The 22,792-nt window shown below is 35.4% G+C and overlaps 1 protein-coding gene across 13 annotated transcripts in view; it reads left to right on the forward strand.

Moving 5' to 3' along the window:
• CSNK1G3 (casein kinase 1 gamma 3) overlaps positions 1–22,792 on the forward strand; it is an 85,027-nt gene that overhangs the window by 13,342 nt on the left and 48,893 nt on the right. For 10 of the 13 annotated variants that reach the window (XM_087741985.1, XM_087741988.1, XM_087741992.1 and 7 more), the window contains 4 exons: positions 2,576–2,647; positions 6,197–6,611; positions 10,375–10,415; positions 17,422–17,491. The exons of 1 other annotated variant lie outside the window; for it this stretch is intronic. In XM_087741985.1, coding sequence (XP_087598111.1) covers positions 6,434–6,611; positions 10,375–10,415; positions 17,422–17,491 — 289 coding nt within the window. In that variant the 5' untranslated portion in view covers positions 2,576–2,647; positions 6,197–6,433. Of the gene's footprint in view, positions 1–2,575; positions 2,648–6,196; positions 6,612–10,374; positions 10,416–15,758; positions 15,896–17,421; positions 17,492–22,792 lie in introns of those variants that run through there. 2 more of the 13 variants (XM_087741994.1, XM_087741989.1) reach the window with 2 other exon arrangements.

Here is a 22,792-nt window from a genome sequence, read left to right on the forward strand (position 1 = left end):
TAGAAATACTTTTGTAATAATAAAACTCAATGGTGCTTTAAAATTGCCAGCCCAACTGGGGCTTTGAGATTTTTTTTCACCAGTAGATGTGAAAGAAATTGTTTGAGTGGGTATGCATGATCTTTGGTAGTGGCACAACCCAAAGAACTGGCAGTTGTTTCCAGGGCACTTGAAAAAGGAGAACTTTAATATGAATATGATTAGAAGATTTGATCAAATTTTTGTGGCCTTGTGTAATTATCCTTTTTTTTTTATATCTGGTGTTGCACTGCTCTGTTAGGTTTTGAATACTAAATCAAGGAGGAAAAGATTAAGACTATTAAAGGAAAATTCTCCAATATAGGTTTAGGTAAGGATTGTTTAGCTTTACAGATTTTCTGTAGCAGCATACATTTGATTAATATATAATGTGCTCTTTTGGGTGATGTGTGAACTTGGAACAATAGCAGCAAAGCTGTTGAATATACTGAGTGTATAATGGAACAGAAGATGGAATAGAGCATGAATATGTTTTTCTAACTCACATTTATTCACCATATATGTAGTATTACAGTGTTTTTCTTCAGTGCCTTTAAACAGTTTTCTTTACATGTTTAGGCAAATACTCTCTAAATATAAATTGTTCAGAGATCATAATCTATTTGTTAGAGGAAAAAAATACTGAAGTTTTCCCACAGTGAATTCATTTGGAAGTGAGATATTTGCTTAATTTTAATTTCTCTATGTTTAGTTCTGTATGTATTCTTAGAAAGTTTTCAGTATTCTGAATTCTTCAGGATTACACAACTGCACAACATGAATTTAAATAAAAAATAGTTTGAGTATGGTGGTGAATTGAAGGATCATTTTTTCTTTACACACCTATATAGTTCAAATAAAACTCATTCAGTTGCTCTCTGTGTAGAATTGATGTACCAGAGAGTACAAAACAAACATTTCACACATGCTGGGTTTTCCAAGTTGGAATCTCCTTGTCTATCAAGTAAGCAAGTTTTGTGTGCAAATCATCCACAAGTAAAACATATTCTGTAGAGTAAAAATGTCCCTTCCAGGAAATAGTTGTCTGTCTGTCGTCTTCAAATATCACAAAATTGATCATCTAACCTTTAGACAGTAGAGGTCTTTAGGGAATCATCTGTTTAGTCCTTGGCTTGGCTTTGTTGAAGTATTTAATCACCTATTGTAATTCAGAAAGAACACTACTTGAAGTAGTGAGGTCAAGTGCACAAAAGTTTGGAAGTGATAATGCATGTAGGTGAATTATAGGATGTTCATTTAATGGACCAGAGAACTGAGCAAACCCTCCTGAGCTGGGAGTAACTACTGTAGTTGCAGAGTTAGCAGTTTAGCCACACCAATGTGTTGGTGAATCCAAGCTAGTAAGTTTTTCCTTTGACTTCTTACATCAAATGTGGTAAAGCCAGTACTGGCAGAAATAGTTAATTCTCTGTGGACCCAACAAATGCAGTTGTCCTCACATGCTTCTTCATTGCAAATTGGGATTTTGTTTTGGGATGGTATTACTAGTCTTGTGGCTAAGTTTATATTTGGTTGATTTGATTGTATGTTCTGTATTTAAGTCATGTGTTGACAGGGACTAGTAGCCTGGCTGTCTTTGCCATTGACTTTAATTCATGTTTCTAAAACTGAGCCTGAGATTCCTTTTACTCTTCTGCAGGTGTTAGGTGTGACTGCTGTCAGTCAACTGAAACATGTATCTAGCTATTGTCTTCACTCTTCTTCTTTCTTGTCTTCACCACTCTTCTTGCTATTCAGGCAGTCTCTCTACAGGGCTTGGGAATGACTATTAAATTCTATCACATAAATAAAACCTCTATTAGCTGATGTTAGTTTTGCATCTCAGGTCTTCCAGTCTTGTTTCACCTTCTATCCTCAATCTATATGGATTGCAGATCTAATTTCTAATTAAATTTAATTACTTTTCCTGCTACGTAATACCATTTTGACTTTTTTTCATAGCTTCCTTTGCCTTCTCTTCCTCTTCATACTTCAACATAAATAGTCATTTCACTCCTATGACATTGCTTTGTTAACTTGGCTTTGGTGATGTGTTTGCCATTATACTGATATTTAATCATATATTTTTTGAGCAAGAATGCTTATTTAAATCCTAACAATATTCCCTGATGTCTGGCTTAAGCTTGTGGGTCAAGTGTGCTCATTTATGTAGGCAGAGATGAAAAATGAAAATTAAACAGAAAATCAAGCTGTGAAATGAGGACTAGGACAGCACATTTTTCAGGCAGATTGCATGTAAAGAGAATATAGCCCATATAACTAATACATAGCAAGAAAAGGATTATGCGATTAATTTAAATCCTTACACTCTGTGTTATTTTTTCACTGTAGATGATGCACACTTCTGAATGGTGTCTGACTTCTGAGCCCTACAAATTATGTTGAGTCTTTGGAAAAAAATCTGCTGCGTCTTCCTGAACAGTCTAGGAAAACTAATGCAATTCCCATAACTTGTGTTTTACTTGCATTCTGTATCAGAAATTTTTGCATGCCCAAGTAATTGCAAATACTACATATATATATCTTTGCCTTTTAGTGCTTTTCCTCTAGAATGTGAGTGTTATGGTGAAGAAAAGATATTGGCATCAACAGTATCACTCTGTCATAGGTAAGTGCAGTGTAAATAAACAAAACCATGAATACCTTTTGTATTTCTAAGGTAATACTTCATAAAATGTTGTACAGGAACTTCAATATGAGGAAAGTCTAAGTGCTCTCCTTATTTCAAATTAGCTGCAGATTATTGTATTAGGAAATGTTGTAAGTGAATACTTGTGTCCTGGAGAAACTGTGACAGGAATGCTTGTGTGTCTTCCTTCTGCCATGTAGTGTGTGGAAAAATGTGTGGGGCTTCCAATGTTTGTTTAGCAGGAATCTGAGAATGCTAATTTCAGTTTATTTAAAAAAGCATACCCATAATGTAAAAAAAGAGGTTTCTCAAACTAGCTCAGTTTTTGAAACTAATTAAAACTTAAACTGCTGTAACTTCAGTCTCAGAGTGAAGACTGGAATTAAAAAACACTGTCAATAGTTTCTTTGACAGGATTCTGTTCCAAATTGGCTGTTTCAATTAATAAATTGACTTCTATATTATAAATTGCTTAAAAGAGCATCTGATTTGATATTTAAGTGTGCAGTGTTATATAATGAGACATTTTCAGTGTCTGAAGCTGTGTATCGAGTAATTATGAAAACGTTCTCTTGATGAAGACTGTAGTATTAGTATAAACTGACTTGAGAAAGTCTGTTGCCATTAGTGCCTAATAAACTGGTATCTAAAATATTAGAGACGGTTAAATTGTAGAAAAAGGTATTTGGGTGTGCAGATAGGATGTTTTTAGAATGAAGATTCTAAATGTATTGCAGGTCTTCATCTCTGGTAACTTAATACTGTTAAGGGGTAGGCTTGGTTATTATTTGGACTTTCCAAATTAAAGATCTTCCTGCGGTTATGGATGGGTTAAAAAATGTATTGTGCACATTAATTTCTCACTGGCAAAGCTTCAGTGTCTTAACTACTAGGCTTCATCTGGACAAGCATGCACACAGAGAAGCTAATATGCTTTGCATAAATACTAAATAATCTGTCCTTGAGCTCCCAGCTTGGATTCTCTGGTACTGTTTTATTGCTACATGAGCTGACACAGTGTGAGATTGCAAGCTTTTCTGGTGATGATGGCCTTTCTTTGGCTCACAACTGCTTTTTTTAGAAAGCACCATTGCCTTAGTGCTGCTACTGAATTTCTGGTGCCCCATGTTGGCTGCTTGTTATTCCATGCTCCTCATGTATCATGACTTAATTCTCTTCACCCTCAGAACCCAACCTGTTATAGCTAAGTTTTCTGCTCAGTTAGCAAGGCTGCATGCTGTGCTCGGGTGATAGTTAAATCAAAGACAAAATGGGGAAATCTGAAATAAGTGACAAAACTAGAACTGTTTTGTCCTTCTAAAATGAAGTTGTGATGCATTAGAAGAATACAATTTTAAACTCATTTTCATGCAATTAGATATTGTATATGTGTCAACAGGTAAGCTATGGAAAACTTGTAAGTTAAGAATCCTATTAACTCTGAAATCGGATTTGGATTTCTTCAGGTTTGCCTGCACCCCCAGTCCCTTCTGTAGTCCTAGTGCTCTGTTGTGGAGCCCATTGGTATCACTGGTATGAACTATTAGTGCCTTTCTAGCCTGTTCCAAGATATGTCTTTCAGCACTTGATAGTATGTAGATTTTGGCATGTGGAAAATAATGCCAGAAAGTTTGACTTTCCACTGCTACTGAGATTACCAAAGCATTATGTTAGTAACTGTCTATGCTTTTTTCCTCTTTGGTGATGGCAGTAATATGCTGTACTTAGGTGTATTGCTTCTATTTGTCATGAAGCCTGTGTATCAGCACTTAAATTCTAGGATTGTTTACCCTGTTATTTCTCACTGGAGAACCAGTAAGATATGAACCATAAGGTTTTTTCTTTCATACTTAAAATATTTATGCATTCTGCTGCAGCAAATGTACTGACCTTCTTTTTAAGTACTAAATGTGCCCTTGAAGTCCTACCTCAACACACTCCATTTCTAGTTTTCTTATTTTTTCTCTAGCTTTTGTAGCACAGTGGGCGAATAGACTCTCATTGAATCTATTCTTCTGAGACTTGTGGTTTGGAAAGTGACTTCAGGATGTCTAGTGGTGGTGCTTGAACCTGCCAGACTATTGTAGCCAAATGTGCTTGTATTTTTCTCTTAAATGCCTCTGTCTATGCCATACCACGCCACTGCATTCATTACTCACTGCTGAAGTCCTTTTCCCTTGCATTAAGCAAGTCTACTTGGATTGGAACCTGCATTTGTGGTTTTTGACTGTTCTCTGAACAAGTATTTTATTCCCCCTTTCATAATAAGGTGATCATGTTTCTTTGCCAAACAAATTCCCATGTGCTTCATTGTTCAGGTGATAAGTTAGTCAGCTGTTGGTTAGTAATTTTTAAATGTTGTCTATTAATGACCATGCTATGAATGTCCATGATTCAGCAGATGCAATTATTTGGCTGGTTTTTCATATTGTTTGGTATGTTTTCTGTACTGGCTCTTTGATTTTTAAAATGTTGTAATAAGCTATGATGTGAGTAATAATTTTACTTTTTGAGAAATGGGTTTAAGAAATGAAAGTATCTTCTGTTCAAAGTGTTTAAAATAAACTCCTGATGACTATCTTTAAAATAGGCTGTAGCATACGAAATATACATTATTTTTTCAGAGGATACTTTCTTTTACTGCATTGTATTCCCAACATGGAAGCAAATGTAGCAAAGTAATTTTGAACAGATACTTAACTCACCCTGAAATTTTGGCTGTATAGTAGGCAACTATCTTCTGAATTTTGGGTTTTTAAACTGCTGTTGTCAAACAGAAAATACCCACTATTCTTATGGGCAAGATAAAAATGAAAGCTTTCTTGGGATTCTTTATTGCAGTAGTAAGCTAACATTATGTTTTTGCTGAAATCCATGTTGGAATTAGTGTCTGGGCAATGATGCTACATGGTGAACAAGGGGAGTGGGGAAGCAAATTTATGACTTAATTAAATGGGGCAGGGGAGAATAAGTAAAAATATTTTATTTTTAGACTCTAAGAGTTACTGAAAGAACTGAAGTATCCTTGCCATAAGTTTATAAATTGTGCATCTCAGAAATCGTAATTCAGAAAAGATAATGGAATCATTTTAAGTTTTAATATCTTTCTATAACTTCAATAACTGTGCAGCTTGAGCATTTCCTTAGACCAACAGATACTACTGGGGGGGGGCGGGAATCAGAAATCAAATGCTTTCTTTTGCAGAGGTGGTATAAGATGTAGTGAGTGTCTAAATGTCAATTTTAAGTGTGTCTACTGAGTCAGGAAGTAGTTTTATAGGTGGGGTGGTTTTTTTTGAAAAAAATCTATTGCATTAAGCCTGAGATTTTTTTTTAGCTCACTTCGGTCACACCAATATCTCTTGCCATTATGGGCTAGAATCAGAGGCTTTAACCTTACAGTAATGCTTTTCATAGAGGGTCTGTAAAGCAAATATAGTTATAGCTTAATTGTATGACTAGTTGAAGGGAGAGGTAATTTTGTACAAGAATCTTACTGTGTTGAATAACTTTCTTTTTATTTAACAGAATTCCTGTAAATACTAGTAAATATTGCTGGTGTTGTGCGTTCTGGAGATATATTTTTACTACAGATAGTACCAAAGCTTTGCGAATGGGATGAACACCCTGCTGTTGACTGCTTACTGACAGTAACCAGCTGGGCACTTCACTGGTGGTTTTCATTCTCACATTGTCCAACTGGAGTTTGCTCAAACTAATTTTTAAAAAGAGGAAGAAATCAAAGTGGAGTACCATAAACTTGACATGGATAATAAAAAAAAAGACAAGGACAAGCCAGATGAAAGAATGGCACGGCCTAGTGGGAGGTCAGGCCATAATCCACGTGGAACTGGTTCTTCAAATTCTGGAGTGTTAATGGTTGGACCTAACTTCAGAGTTGGCAAAAAAATTGGATGCGGTAATTTTGGAGAACTACGGTTAGGTAAGATCCTTGTTTCTTTATTTCAGTTTACATTATTCAAGGCCATTGTATGCAGTCTAGGCATGAAAATGTCTACGTGAACACACCATACAGCTCTTCAGACTACTTCCAAGCTTCAGATAGGTTAAATTTGCCTTGCATATCTTTTGTGCCTTGACCCTGGCCAGTGCAAGTTCTATCACATACTAAGAATCTTTGTAGCAGGAGGCTTTCTGGGACTAAAAATGTTTCATGACTGTGTGCAGTGCTATCCTAAACTCAGTCAGTTTGTCTCTTCCGAGATGCTGGAAATTACTTCATGGTTCTTGTATTTTTCTACCTTTCCTGGCTTCCTGAAGCAGTTTATTCAGATGGATTTGGGACTAAGTGTATGTGAAATATCTTCCTCTTGTAGGTTTGGCTTATAGTACTGTGGTCTTGGAGCTCTCTTGGAGACAGTGTAGCAGGCACTACAATGTTTTTAATAGCAGCAGACGCTTGGATTCCTTGGTTTCCTTTCCATCAGCACCAGTGTAGTGGGGCTAAACAGTGAGCTGCTCTTAGACAGGGCCAGTGAGAATCCATCTGTAGAGAGAACCTGGGAGATGGGTAATTCAGTCACTTAGTTCCCTGCTGAATAGATGGACGAAAATCAAATGATGAAGAAGGGACAGATGGAGAAGGACCTGTGGAATATTGAAGAATTTGGGCAGCAAAGCTGGAGATTTTATCACTTATTAAAACAGACACTAAATGATGGGTGTGTGCTTTTGAAGAGTATGTGTTTAGTTTGGGAGACTTAAACTTCCATGATGACAGCATGATTAGCCAGGGTTTTCAAGATCTGGGAATTCTGTATGTGTTAGCAAATATAACTTGACACTTAATGGCAAGAATTTATTCCAGTATTCCTGGAAGGCTTGAGTTAATGCACTGCTTCAAGGTTTAAAGAGAGATGGGTTTGAAAGTAGGGTATTTGAGAGTAGGGTGGGCTATGTAGGTGTTGTCTGTTGTTCTTCTGCCTCTCATAGAACTACTACTCATTGTCCTTCAGACAATGTTTCTAATATAATGCTTGCATAAAATATAACATGTTTATATATGCATGTTTATAACGTGCATAAAATATAACATTTTTAATACAGTGCTTTCTGGGGGCCTTACGTCTAGTCTGAGTCAGAATGTAAACAAGCTTAGCATATTAATACTGTATAGAGATGAAAGATAACATTGCTGGAGCTCTGACTGAGGATACTGAATTTAACATAGTCTCAATAAGAGGTACTCTTGTTATTCCTATCAATAGTTAAACAAGATTGACATATTTGGAACTTTACAGTGTTATATATGTGCATCTGCAGATCACAAGTCAACTTGTCCTGAATTTTTCTAAACTGGCTTTGAATGATAATTTTTTCTCTTAAACCTCTCCATGAACTAAATCAAACCATTATAATTAGTGTCACACTTACTACTGAAGGCAACTGTAAACTAATAAAGTTAATTTTTTTTCCCCTGTCTGTTATCTTGGAATGGTCACAGTGTAGAGTTGATTATCTATTTCAATTAAATATCAGATTAACTCATTTGCTTGCAGCAGATACAGAGTGAAATTATCTATTTCATTTTAAATGCAATGTTAAAGTAGTTAAGACTTAGTCTGATAGTATTGAAATAAAATAGGACAAACAAGTCAAATAAGACGAAGATAATAGTGTAGTGTACTGTCCTGCAACAGCCACCTGGACAAGTACATGATTTCTCTTATGTCTGATTTTTTTTGCATGTATAGTAGATATTTCAAATCCTTATTTATTGTTATTTGTGGGGTCACATGTTTTAAATGTAAGTTGCCGAAAGCAGGAGTTAAGATTGGCATTACAGATTCTGATTTAAATTTATTATTTTTGCACTTACATTGCTCCAGTAGCAAGTAACTTGAAATGGGCATCTCTCCTACAAAGATGTACACAAACACTTGATTTGTTTTACGTACTTCTGCAAGCTGGAATATGTTTTGAGCATGTGTGTTAGGGTCGAATCTTAAAGACTTAAAGGATGAATAAAGTTGTTAGAATGGTGAAGTTGCACTTCAGGAGATAAAAAATCAGTTATAAATCAGTAGCCATTGTAGTTCTTTCACCTGAGAAGAAAGGGATGGCCAGAATCCTGTAGTGGCTTGTGGATCAAATGGTAAATGGGCTGTATATAGCAAAGGAGTGTATGTGATGTGCAACCATGAACTTCCAAAGGACTAAATTGTTTTGACTATTGAGCTGTTAAGATTAAGGCTCTTCTGAGTTACAGTTAAGAGAGCTTGTTGCTGCTGCATGTGATGCATTATGCAATACCTGTTCTGTGCTTAGAGATAGATTAACAGTGGTGTCAAATCTTCCGTATTTTAAAGAGACAATTGTCTTGAATCACCCCTTGGAAAGTTATAATGTGCCTTCTGCTGTTTCTTCAGAATAAGCCTGTCATTACTGCATTTGGCTACTGGGACCCAATATCCAGTCACTTTAACTGGATTTGTTAGCTACGCCAGTAGCTGGTTTATGTATCTAATAGACTGAACAAGCAGGGCCCCTGCAAGAGTTTCTTTTAGTGTCTTCTAGATTGTGATAGCATGGCAAGACACAGAAGCAACTTAAAGTATACTTTTTGTGAAAAATGTAACTCAGATGATTGTAAGATAAGAAATAACTATTTAAGATGCCTGAATTTCCACTCTAGTCCCTGGATAGGTATGTGAATTATCGATTCTTTTGGTGGTCAGATTAGGGCGTGCTGCCCATACTGATTCTGTGTTTGTTATTGTACAGCCTTCAAGTAATTTGCTTTTTGTAAAGTTGATCCCTTAATAAGACACATGGTTTTAATACGTCTTTTTTCAGCTTTGCAAGAATACTCTGTTTTTAAAAGTAAGGATTAGAGCTGAGATCTCAGTCTTTGACTATAACAGTAGCTGTCTTTACAGGGAACCTTTTTGTCTTGATCCATGTCTTTTCCTTGTTTGATTTCTTTAACAAACCCAAGCTAAACATGGGAAATTTGGACCTGAGTAATGCTACAGAGAGAAAATAGGATTGTCATTAAAATAATACACACTAAACTCATTTGAAGACTGTAGAGAAACAAAAAGTGTCAGAAGTGACAGCTTATTTTTTCCTTTATTTTTTAATTTTATACCTATAAAGCTTGTTTAATATTTTAGTCATACCATACAATTTGAAGTAATGCTTATTGAAATATGCTTATCCAGTTACAGAATCACTTTAAAGCAGCAGATGTATTTTCCAAATGGTGTAAGCATTTAACTGGGCAATATTCTTGCCCTGTTTGTCCTAACTTTAAGCTTAGTAAGCTACAGAATTGAGGAAAAAAAATAGTCCTAGTTAATTCTAACTTTAATTAGTGTCTGATGTTCCAAAACCATGTGATAATTTTAAAATAAATTTTAGTTTTCAGCAATAAATATGAAAATGTAGAATATCACATTCCACTTACAGTAATTGACCAATTTTCAAGCTTTTCTAGTGTACAAAAAATTTTCAAACTTGATGAAATAGCTGAAACTCTCAGTGAAACTGCCACTTCTTGCACTATTCAAGAACAACGTTGTCTTTATGGTATCAGACTAATAAAGTCACAGTTTAAGTCACTATCAGAACACCTAGCACCTTAAATCAAAAATGTTTCAAAGACTTTCTTGAAGTTTAAATGGCTTTTTACTTGAACAGGAAAGCCAATGTCTCACATTCTTGTTTTTGTTCTTTTTTTCAAGGAAAAAATTTATACACAAATGAATATATGGCAATTAAGCTGGTAAGTTAATTTTTATTTTTAAGGATTTGGGATGAGAAACTAATCAGAATTTTCCTTTCATAGATAGTGGTTTGATTCCCTTAATTGAAATCCTTAATAGTCTTGTATGTTCTAAACTGACTAGATGAAAGCAGTTAGTGATAGATGTAATTATATGCTTTGGCTATATTGAATAAAATGAGTGTTAATTGTTGTCACTGTTCTCAGAGCTAAATCTATATTTTTTTTTTGTGAAGTCGATGATGATTGACTGATGCTTCAAGGATATGCTCAGCAGTCTTCCTAGTAGATTCCTTTTTTGTGCAACGACCAAAGGAACACCAAATTTAATGTGAATCGGACTACAGAGAAGCTCCAGAAATTCTGCAGATTGCCTGTATTTTAATACACTTATTCCCACCCCAAACTGTGTTTCATCTGTAATCATTGGTCTTTGCACATCTGTTTTGGGAGACATGTTTTATTTGCAGTCATGTATAAAATGTTTCCTTCACTTACAAGCATGGTAAATTTGGATATTCTGTTAATATGTCACTGTTGTGCTTTTTCCGAATCTTTCATCAGTGTTAAGGGAGCAGCAGCTGCCCGAGCATTCACACGCCATTCAGGGAGTTGCACACAAACCACCTGAGTTTTTAACTGCTAGGACCGGAGTCCCTTCGCAGCGGGCAGCTCCATTGAGCTGATGGGTGCCCCTTTTCGACTCCTCGCTCACACAAACACTCACCCTCAGGTGCTTTTTCTCTCCTCAGGCTTAACCCTAGGTTCTTCCAAAGCAGAGTCTCCAACATGATATATGCCAGGCGAATTTATTGAGTGGTACAGTGGTGAAGAGCAGCTTGAGCTGGGTGCCTCTGGGGACGGACCCCGCACAAAGAAATCCCTGGGCAATTTTACCCTTACAGCCTAAGTTCCCCTCCCCTCATGTGATGGTTAAGTCCAATATTAATATTTGGGTCTGGGGTCGTCCTGTTCCTTATTGGATCCTTTCCCTGTCTCCAGGCAGGTCATTCCTTTTCTTATCTTGAATAGCTGCAGCTTCTGCCGATGGTTGTGGCTGCCTTATCTTCCTGGTTTGCACGAGTTTCAGGGCCTTCCTTCATGTAGCTAACTAAGAGTTCAGCATATGGTCAGTGTATCTCGGCAGAAGTTCACAGCTTGCAGTCTAAGGTTCCAACAGGCCTTGCTCCTAATGCTATGTATTGGATTCTATTTGAGCTAGAAAGTGACTTCTACAACAATCAGAACTACTCAGTTGACTCCATGTTTTGCTTCTGGATACTTTTAACTTCTTGGTAAATGACTGGTTTTGTAACCAAAGTATTTCAAGATGAAATTAAGTTGTTTACTTCTTGTCATTGAAGGAATTTTACAACTCTCATTAATCTGTTTGTTGCTGCAGTAGGACAGAAGGTTTTTCATAGCTTGGTATGGTAAATTTTTGGTTCCATAAAATGAAAGGTAAACTATGAAACAGAAAGACATGGCTTTAGAGGGGGAATCTAAAAAGCATTACAAATGTATATAATGAACTCCTGAAAAATATTTGTGTCACTATTCTTGCTTAGAGAAATATTTACTGCAGGAGTAGTTACAGATATACATCCAAGTTACAGTTTGGAATAGCAACATTGGATGCAGTTTTGAAGGTTATCATTTGTGCATTATACCAGATTTGAATTCATTTGGTGTTAAAATATCTTGAACTTATTCTGTATGTCTGGTAAAACTGGAAAATGGTCTGAGAATTCCGCATTAAAGGCTGTTTACTGTAAAGCACATTCAGAAATAGTTTGCAAGACTGATTTTTTTTTTAAGCACTAATTACTTGATGTAGAGCTTTTTTAAAAGAGAACGTTTTAATCTGATCAGTTGGTTTTGGTTAAACCATTTTTATTATATAGTAACTATTAATAAACTCAGCTATTTCAACCAATTTTAACTTTCAAAGGTACTGTTCAGTGGCAACTTTTACTTTGTTTCCAAATTACTCAGTCTTACAGCTGTTCATTTACAGCTGTGCAAAAAGCTTGAAGTATCATAATTCAATAAACTTACTTCGAAGTCACTAAAGAAACAGTGTAGTAAAGTATGTCTATAATTTACTACTAGTGCTTAAAGAACTCTGAATATGTAGTTAACTTTTCAAGTTGTCCTCTTACCTTGATGGTATGAAAAGCTATAGTGTCTTTGCAATAAACACCAGATGAAAAGAATCATAATGAAAATCAACACTGGAGCTTGCATCATCATTGTAAGGTAAAAATACGTTTATTAGCAGGTAGAACTAGTAGGTTCTTCTAATATGGTTCTCATTTTTTTTTTTTAATATCTTTCAGCTCTCTGAATTTGTTTCCAAATTCGAAGGGGTTTGGGTCACAACATTCAGTATGTTAAAAGCAGCTGCATCAAATCATAGGATTTAATTTAGTTAATTTTGCTTTCTTGCTGGTTTTTGTCTCCTATTGGAGACAGTGCCAGGACTTTATTCTAACAGTTGGGTAGGTTGACCTTGCTTGTGGTATACCATCCTTTCCCTTTTAAAATGTAAGGCTAACAGTTTTTCCCCATCTCTGGCACTTAGTCCCTTTGTGTTTTGAGAACAGTCATTAGGCCTATGCTCAGTCTTTGTTTTGTTATCCTAAATGAGGTACTCTTAATTTCCTCTCTGTTTTGCACCTGTTGTAGTTCAAGTTTAGCCCTCCTGAATGGGATTACCTGAATTATATATGTACTCTAGTTTGAGTAGTAACCCTTGGCAGGTACAGTTGTGGTAATGTCTCTCCTGCAGTATCCTAAAATCATATTTGTGTTCCTCATAGTAGTATTCCATTGTTGATGTACTTGTGTTCTTGTGAGCAGCAAGACATCTCTTATGCCAGGTGTTCTGTGTATAAATGGTAACTGTATACTCTAGTGCAGGAGGGTTGTGTGGGTTTCTTTCAAGAACATGAGTTATCATGGCGGCATTTATACAGCAGCTTTCAAGATTGCTGCTGATATGAAAAGTAAATGGATTTTATAACTACTGTTTTGACCTGAACTTTTTATTTTGTTGAATTAATATTTCCCTCATGGACAAAGTTATACAAGTATGTTCTTATTAATGATTCTTATGGCAACTTCAGGACTTATTTGTGTAAGGAAATAGTTTAAGCACTTCAATTTTTCTGTGTGAGGCCTGAGGGTCATACAATATATGCACTTTATATGTAAACACATATTTATTCTGGTAAAATGGCTACAGATCTGGGATCTTAATCTGACTTCTTTCATTATGGCCTCTTCTGTTTGGGCAGATACTCAAGTTCGAAAGCTAGAACACACTTTTTTGAGAACTGGAATAAGACTCTTAAGAACTAGACTTTATCAGTTGTGCGCTGTCTAGCAGTATTTGTATGTTTCTGCTGGTCTGTTAGTATACAAATTGGTATCTTGTGATCAGGTAGTTCTTCAGCAATAACTGGTTTACATGAACTGTATCTTTCCTGCTCACCTCTTCATTTATTGTTAGATTTACTACTTTTATTACGTGACCCTCTACTTCACTTAAATCTCTTGTTCCCTGTTCAGCTCTTCCCTCTCCTTCATTCTTCTTCCCTTTCCCTTTGACAAATTTCTCCATTGCCCAAACTTACCTCCTCTGTAGGATGCTTAACCACTAACCAAATACCAACTAAAGGAATTTCTGCTTGAGCTGTTTCTGGAAATAAGTCAATTTTTTTTTTGTCTATGTGTGAAAGATAGCAAGTTATGAGTTAGTCACTGCTGCTTTTAATCTGTAATCTTTAATTCATTGAATCATTAATCGTTCGATTGTTAAGGTTTTAATCCTTAAAATTATAAGTGGGGTGTGTGTGGAAAGAAGATTGTGGCTGCTTCCAAGGCTGGAATGTTTTTTTCCTCTTTTGTTTTTTAAGAATTATTGCGGTCAAGAATTATACCATTTCAGAACCTCTCTAGAAGGCTGTAGTAAATCCAAATCAAGTACAACTCCATTTAACAGACTGATCTTTTTCTGTAACAAGAGCCCGACCTCTTAAAGAATTTTTTCCTGAAAATAGCTTTTATTTGTTGTTGCTTAAGAAAATATGAAGCAGAGACAGAAAATATACTGAGTAGCAGTTCTCACTGGATTACTGAAAACATGAAAAGTAGGTAGTAGCTGAATGTTTAATTGTGCTTTGAGTTAACATCAGAGTTTTTGAAAATTTCTACCCTTATGGTTAAAGTAAGTAAACTGTTTTCTCAAAGCCCTTTAAGAGGCAAGTGGCATATTTTGAAAATTGTATAGTAGTTTATTCCATGTATTTGGCACAAAAATAATTGCACCCCTCCCCCCCCCCCTTATGAACTTGAAACAGATTTCATGTTTCAGCTGTCTTTATCCTTTTGTTTGAATGTATAAGCATCCCACAAAAGAAAAAAGGAGGGGAAAAACATGGTTCAGAAGAACCTCCCTGATGAACTAAGGAGCTGTTGTCTGCTGCTCAGATAACTGGTGCTTAGTAAACTGCACATCAGTTCTTTGATGGCAGCAAGACCCCAAGTCCCTTATTAAGAGAAAGAAATGCTCTTTTGCAGGGAAAAGAAGTTACCTATGTTTTAATATAGAAGCCTTGCAATAATTAGACTTGCATGTGAAAGCAGTGTAGTGAAGGTTGTTTACAGAACATTGCAGAAATCCTGGAACAGTTCTTTCAGGATACTTTAGTGAAGACCTGAGCTTGTTTAAGTAAACAAAATACACTAATTTCTTTCAGTAAGAGAAGTGGGCTTCAAAGCCCTCTGGGATTAACATGATGTTTGAACAGTTATGTTTTCCCAAGATTGTTTTCAGATGCTGAAATGTACTGAAATACTAATGAAAATAGAAAGAACCATGATTTGCCATTTCTTTTTTATTCTTGAATATGCTTTTTAGACTTATTCATAAAAATGTAGTTACAGTGTACAGAGTATTCTTCACTCTTATGTTATGGTAGAATATTACATTTAACATGCCTCTGTCTTGATTTATCCTCATCTATCTAATCTTTTCTCATTTATCAGTAGTTCACTGCATACTGCAAAGTGAGATGTGTAGGAGCAAAACAAATTTTATGTGAAGAGTTTATTGTGCTTGCCCTCTCACAAGTTCTGTTGACCAAAAGGTTGAATTTCCTTTGTATGTTTGGAGTTACTGATCAGTTAGGAAGATACCTAAGCTTCCTCCCAAAAATAAGGCAATTCCAGAAGACTGTCAGCTCATGAATGGACTACAAGTACACGTTACCACATTTTTTCACCATTACTGGAGGGAGTGAAAGTATTTAATTGTCTTTCTGCTACACAGGGTTTAACTTCAGTCTTTGGCTCATCTGCAGTTCTGAAGTAGACTTCTTTGACTGTTTGAGAACATTTGCCTTCTGGAAGCTTATCAGAACTCCTTCCTGCTGATGTCTGGAACAAGCAGCATTCATTTGAAAAAGTGTAGATGTGTATGTCAAAAATTGGAAGCTGTTTCTTTTCCCTAGGAGAATTACTTTTTTGGTCTATTTATGTAAATTTAATACATACAAGATACTTTTCATCCCTATTATGGAAACATCTTAGAACATTGAGTTGTGATTAAGTTGTTAATGTACTATCAATTAAGGCAAAACTGTATAATTGAACAAAATTACACACTGCCCATAAGCCAATGTCTTGTTTTAGTATATTCAGGAGACATGCAGGGTTTTATGGACTAAAATATTTTCCTCTTAGCAGGCAGAATTACAAGCTTTAATTAGAGACTATGTAGAGAGTGGTATATTTTGTAACTAAGACTTGTATAACACTGCAGCAGGCAAACTAGTAGCTAAATTTGTGTGGTTTTGTAAAAGGTTAAAATGTTTCAGTAACATGCTTCATAGTGGCTTTACTTATACCTCTGAAAGCTGAGTACTAAAGGTTGATACTTGCACTGATTTGCTTAGGCCCATGTTTACTGTAAAGTGTTTTGTTAAGGGATATTTGTCTTTAATACTTGACAATAAATTTCATGTGTTCTCCTCATAAACTGTGAGTAGGACCTTTTGGTGACTTTGTTAGTCTTGCTTAGTAATTCAGTTTGGTAAGTTTCTTTTTGTTTCAGAAAGTTCTTGCTCACTTCTTTGCAAAGAATTCCAATGTTCAGCTAGGACGAATGCTCTGGAGCATAAAAGCATCTATTAAACTCTATTTGTTTTTTGTAGAAACTGTCACATTGGCCCCTTTTTGCTTTTGGTCCTCAACCTTTGGCATCCTGGCAAAATCAAATGCATAAATGTACCTGTCAGGGACTTTGGCTGTAGCAGTAGCAGCAATTTGAAACACCTGAGTGTTGGAGGGAGATGGGTTGAGGAAGAGGACTAAGTATCTCATGATTGCACACTGGCTCATGGTTTCTATGGTCTGTGGATGTGCCACTAGGAAACAACGGAGTTAATAAACTGTTAGCTTCTGGAGAAGATGGTGTGAGGAAAGGGATGAGCATGTTATTTGTTTTGAATTTATAGTTTAGAATGTTGCTACTTAATTTCTGCTAAGCTATTACTATTTGGTGGAAGGATTTGGTATTTTTTTGTCAAGATCCTAGAGTAAAACTTTTTTGATATATACATCATGTATAGCAGGTGCATGAATGATCTTTTCAATCTGTTAAACTGCATATCAATGCCACGTTTTAAGAGCTGCAAGACCCATCACCCACATGCTTTAGAGAGACAAATTATTTATTAGTTATGCAGGTCTGTGATTGGGTTTGCATATTGGGCCCCAGTCTTGTGGAGCAATACAAAATGTAAACGTCCCTATATGCTATATTATCACCTGACTGAGGTTTAGGTTTCTTAATTACCGGTCATTTCAGGAGAAACATTCAAACTTCCCATGTGCCTTGGAAAGCAGTAGGGTTGGTTTGGCTGGTAGTAGGTTAGTGTATTAGTTTTTAGCCTTTGGCAGAGAGGCTTTGTTTTAAATGTTGTTTTTGTTTTTAAATCAGGAGCCAATGAAGTCGAGAGCACCACAGCTACATTTGGAATACAGATTCTACAAGCAGCTAGGATCTGGAGGTAAAAAGCAGTGTCATGCATTTTACTGTGATGTAATCCAGGATCAATTTTTCACAGAAGTTTTCTGGTTTAGGGGTATAAATTTATTTAATAAAGTGTCCCTAGTTACTTAAAGCAGAAAAAACCTCCATGAGTCAGTGGATTAATCTATAAATTTTTCTAGTATTGTAAGACTTTTTTGTTCTACTCTTCAAAGTGTGTTTATGAAATCCTAAGACTATTTAATAAGTCTTAAATGTGACAGAATTTGTGTGCATATGGGTATACCTTAAACTAAGCAGTCTTAAGGTATTCCCAATGTGTTCTCTTTGAATCAACACTATAAATGCTGACCAGACGGCTAATCTACTAATCCGATTTTTTTATTTAAAGTTGCTATGATATTTAAATTGCTTTAATCTGAGTTTTACTTTATTTCACTTCCATTGATAGAGTATATATTGCTGCTTACTAGTTTTAAGCCTCTTGAATACTTTTTTAAATGTTTAACTTTAAATGCAGTTTAAAATTTGAATTTCTCATTTTGGTCCCCTTGGTGCTTTTACACCCAAAAATACTCTTATGATGGTCCTCTCATAAGAGGGAACCTTTTGGTTTTATAGGTGAGCGATACCTAAAACTTCTCACATATTTTTGTGCGTTTCACAAAACTGTATATAGTTAGTTAGCAAGATATGAAGCTTCTTAAACTAAGGAAGTGAGCACAAATCTTCCCTAAATCAGTTATACCCTAGGAAAAAAATGTTACAATATCTTTTCCTTTAAAGTGTTCCTTTAATTCCTAGAATAGTTTTTCATATGTCATGTAGTTAGTTACTTTTTTCCATTTTTTACTAATTTAGAACTTTATTATATAAAATGGACTACTAATAGTTGTTTTCTACATGCACACTTGTGGGTTTTTTTCCTATCAAAGGCATCTTGGATTTTGTAACGGTGATTTTAAAGTTATGCTTAACCTGCTGTAAAATACTAATTAAGCTGAAAAGTCATCTCAAAGTCAGGGAATACAAAATGAACATGCCCATACCACTTTCATTTTGTTGCATTGAACGTATGTGGTGTTATGAATTTTAATACTTTTTAGTACTACTTTCACTTTCAAAAACTCAGAATCATATGTTCATTGATGCACAGACTGGATACTGTTTCTCTAGTTAGATAGCTTTAAAAATTTTGTGCTCTTCTTTAAAGACTCTCTTCTAGGGAAGCATACTTTCCAATACTTTCATGTCATATAGAACTTTTTTGATGCTGTAGTATGAATGCTCTGCAGCCAGGAATCTTTAGAGATAACTCTTTGCAAGGCATGACATTGTCTATTCCTGTTCAGAGATGGAAAATGAAGTTATAGAATGTCTAGTCAAAATGTTGAGTCTTAGATGCTTGCTAATTGGGGAAAGTCATCAGGGTATAATGTCTGGGTTTTTTGTAAGTAGTTGTAAATTGTCAGTGTACACTAGACTAGCATTGTGAAACATCTGATAAGTGGAAAGCAGAGATCTTAATTGCTTAACTAATGTGACATGGCAACCCACAAGTTAGGGACAGTACGCAGCTTTGAAAACCAAGGTGTAACTATCTAAAATTGCTAAGGAGTTGTGTAGTGGAGGTAAGAATAAAGCTGTAATTACTAGTTCAGATTGCATAAAATAGGCAATGCTTCTCAGAGGTAGGAACCCCTTATGGCAATATTTCTTGGGAAAAATGTCTTGGCAAATGTAACTGTGTTTACACTTTTGTTTACTGAATAAGACTGAGGGACTGTGTTTAATGAAGAATGTAGGCAAGTCAGGCTTTGCTTCAGATATCGTTCTGTCTTTGTAACCCTTTTTGTTGGTTGCAACAACTTTGTCACTTTCTCTGTTGCCTTATTGAAGTACTGTAAGGGAGAATGATCTGTCTGATTCTTTGCATGAAGCTGGTGAGACCTTTGGGATGAAAACAAGAAAAAGCTGATGAGTTACTAGCCATCTCAATATTTATGAAGAACCTTGTTATAGACCTCCTCTGTTTTCAAAGTAGCCTGCTTTTATTCCAAAGTAAAAGCCTCCCCCAGCAGGAATAGAACCCTGTAAGCTCCTTCTTGAGTCTTGTTTGACTTTCTCAGGCATCTCACTTGAGACTCATTTTAATGGGTTTTGTGGGAAAGACTCATCATGAAGAAAGTAATATTCATGCTTCCACCTTCTTAGAGAGAAGTTAAAAAAAAAAAAATTGCTGATTCATGGTCTTTCTGAAGCACTCTCCCTTGTCCCATCTTTGCAGGAGTTGGGCCCTCAAGCCCATGAAGTTACACAGCCTAAGATTCTTTTAGGAAAAAAAGTTGCAGAAATATATAATTTCTGTCCTCATGTAATCTGAGGCAATTGGTTTTACTTTACTGATTTTTTTCATGATGTGTTTACTGTCAAGTGTAGATTTAAGAAATTTTGTCACATGAAGAGCTGGAAAACACAGTGGTGGAAAGTTGATGGACCAAGTGATAAATTCAGGAAGCAGCTAATCCTTCATACATAGAACAAGAGATAGTAAAAATCTTATGCCACATCTGTCCCTGTAGATAGTCTTGCTTTATGGACAGTGGTTGTACTTTTGTCAGAGAGAGTAAATTGAATAAAGTATATCCTCATTGTGCAAGAGGCAGAAAAGTCTGTCATAGGAGGTATAAAAATAGCTGTTATTGCTGGAAGAAATTTGAAATATAGTAATTGTGAGCAGATAGGGGGTTTCTCTGATAAGTAATTACTTGCTGTACTAGCAGTTCTAGTTGTCTGAAGCCTTCTGGCTTCTAAGCTTCTAAAAATCCATGTTTGCAGGCTTTCTTGGTCATGATGAAGTAGTCTTTTCCTTAGCTGTTTTTGTTTATTCACACAAGACTTCTTGTAATTTGGCTGGTAGCTTTATGCTTGAGTGTGGACTGCTTATTTTGCATTTTATTGTATTAAATAGCCTTTCCACTTGCTCTCCTCATGTATACATGCATACACATCTATTAATAGCAAGTGACTCCAAAAAAATGTTTTCAGAAGCAACTGGTGAAAAGGAAATAGTACTCCCTTTCTTTCCCAATTTTGTAAGCAGAGCCATTATTTCCTGTAATCAAAACTTCATTTTTCACAAATAAGAACTATTAATTCCACAGGCTATACTACAAACAGACTCATACTTAGTGTGAAATAACCTGAAGCTTAAGAGATAAAATACCTGTAGCCCCTCTGAAATCCCAGTTTATTTGGGAATGGCATGGGGAGGAGGGAGAGGCATTAACATGTGAATGAATAGTTCTGGAAAGTTACTTTCTTGAAATATCTTCCTGAAAGCAAGTAAAGAAAATGTTATTGGGCAACAGATGATCTTACCTTCTGACACTTTTTAATAGAGCATCTTGGTGCTTCCTCTGATCTTGTGAGCACCCTTGATGGAAAGAGTAGCATTTTGAAATTGTATGTTTTCTTGGTATTCCTTTATCTCCAAACAGTATTTGTCTACTACAAGTCTACTTAATTATTCTTATAATATCCTTTTTTCTTTATTTTCTAATGACCTTGTGACTTAATTTTTTCTTATTATTAATTTCTGTGATAAGGGTTTTGCTGTTCTGCTTCTTGAATGCCATGAAGATGGAAGACATGCTTGAGTGAAGAAAATTTGGGGGATCTTATAGTTCTGCTGCCTGAAAGAACAAGGAAAAAATAGACATGAAATATGGTAGATGTGCAGTTTTTATACACAAGACTTTTGAACTGAGAATATTCATTCTTTGTATTTAATAAAAAGTACTTTTGACTTGCATGAAAAAGCATTAACATTTCAAAACTATTCCTTTGGAGAGAATCTGCTCATAAAGAAGGCTTATAGTCTGTAACTTTACTCTCAAATATGCTTTTTACTGAACATCCCTGTGAATGTGCAGGGGCATGTAAGTGTTTGTCAGGAAAAAAATGTAAAGAATCTTTCTTAAGCAGGAAGCATTTTATGTACTTTTGGGCTTTTTTTGAAACATTTTTAATTATTCGGGGGGAATGGATCTAAAACTTATTAAAAATAGTTCTTAAATTTAATTTAAAGATGTGGCTGATTTTGGTCACATCTTTATTTAGCTTTCATTTAAGTTTTATATACTAATAGAGATTTTAATGAAAATTGCTGTCCCTCTTCTGCCAAAATTTTGTAATTCAGTAACTAAGCATGCTCTTGTCATGAAGTTTGAGATCATTCAGTCAGTATGCAGAAATTTCTAGTCAACTGAATGAGCAACCTGTAGATGGAATTTAAAATATCTTTAATTCCAATAAAATTTCAAAGTATTTTTTCTTAATATCCAAGTATGAATGATAAGAAACTGATACATTATCCTAAGCACAGTACTACAAATAAAACTACAGCTGAATTCGTACCTGAAATTACATTAAGACTTTTGGAATGAATAGAAGAGTTTTGTATTTTTTATTGATTTTTATATTCATCTTTTACGCTATCAGTCTTTCTCCTCATGGTAAGAAGATGAGCTGTAGATGTTTTTCATGTGCTATTCCCATAATTTAACTGCACCTAAATTCAGTGTGCTTCCCTACTAGGAGGGACTGAGGGGGAGAGAAATCAGTAACTGCTGGCTCAATTTGAGTATGGAACAGTAAAGCTGAGTTTGTTTGGTGGTTTTTGGTTTTTTTTTTTATGTGGGACTTCTTCAATTTAAAAACCTTATTAGTTTAAAATACTTTATTTCTTTGTCATGTAGGTATTTACAGTATGGTTCAGTTCCCTTTTGCAATAAGGAGTCTGTGTACGTACTGAAGTTAGTGTTGTTATGTATTGAAGAGTGTAAAAACCACTCAAATTTTATTGTCTGATTTTTTCTAACATCTCTTAAAGCTGTGGGTCATTAATCGTAATGGCTGGGAGTCTTTACAAGTCAATGAGGACTGTCTTGTACTTACCCGTCTGACAAGCGGAATAAAAGAATGGCAGGTTGCTCCTGCTGCTTAACCTGCCTTGGTAGAGCTTGTGTCTGCAATGCTGCTGTTTTACTTAGAACAGACTATTACTATAGTACCTGTCTATAGCTACAAGGGGTACCAATTGTTAGATTTTAGCTTTTTCATTTGAGGTCATATTTGAAAGAGACAAAGATCTGTTCAGCTGTGGATTATCCTACTTCTGAAACTGTTGTATTAATGTTTCAGAGAAGGCAGATGCTTAGTATTGTTAATGGTATTTTCTTTTTCTGAACTTTTGTACTTCTGCTCTTTTAGCTGAAGTCTAATTAGCACTTCCACTCTTGAAACTGGCAGTCAAACA

Source organism: Nipponia nippon, unplaced genomic scaffold (assembly GCF_047370975.1).
Source record: "Nipponia nippon isolate SJK-2023a ecotype South Korea unplaced genomic scaffold, ASM4737097v1 scaffold_8, whole genome shotgun sequence".
Taxonomy (NCBI): Eukaryota; Metazoa; Chordata; class Aves; order Pelecaniformes; family Threskiornithidae; genus Nipponia; species Nipponia nippon.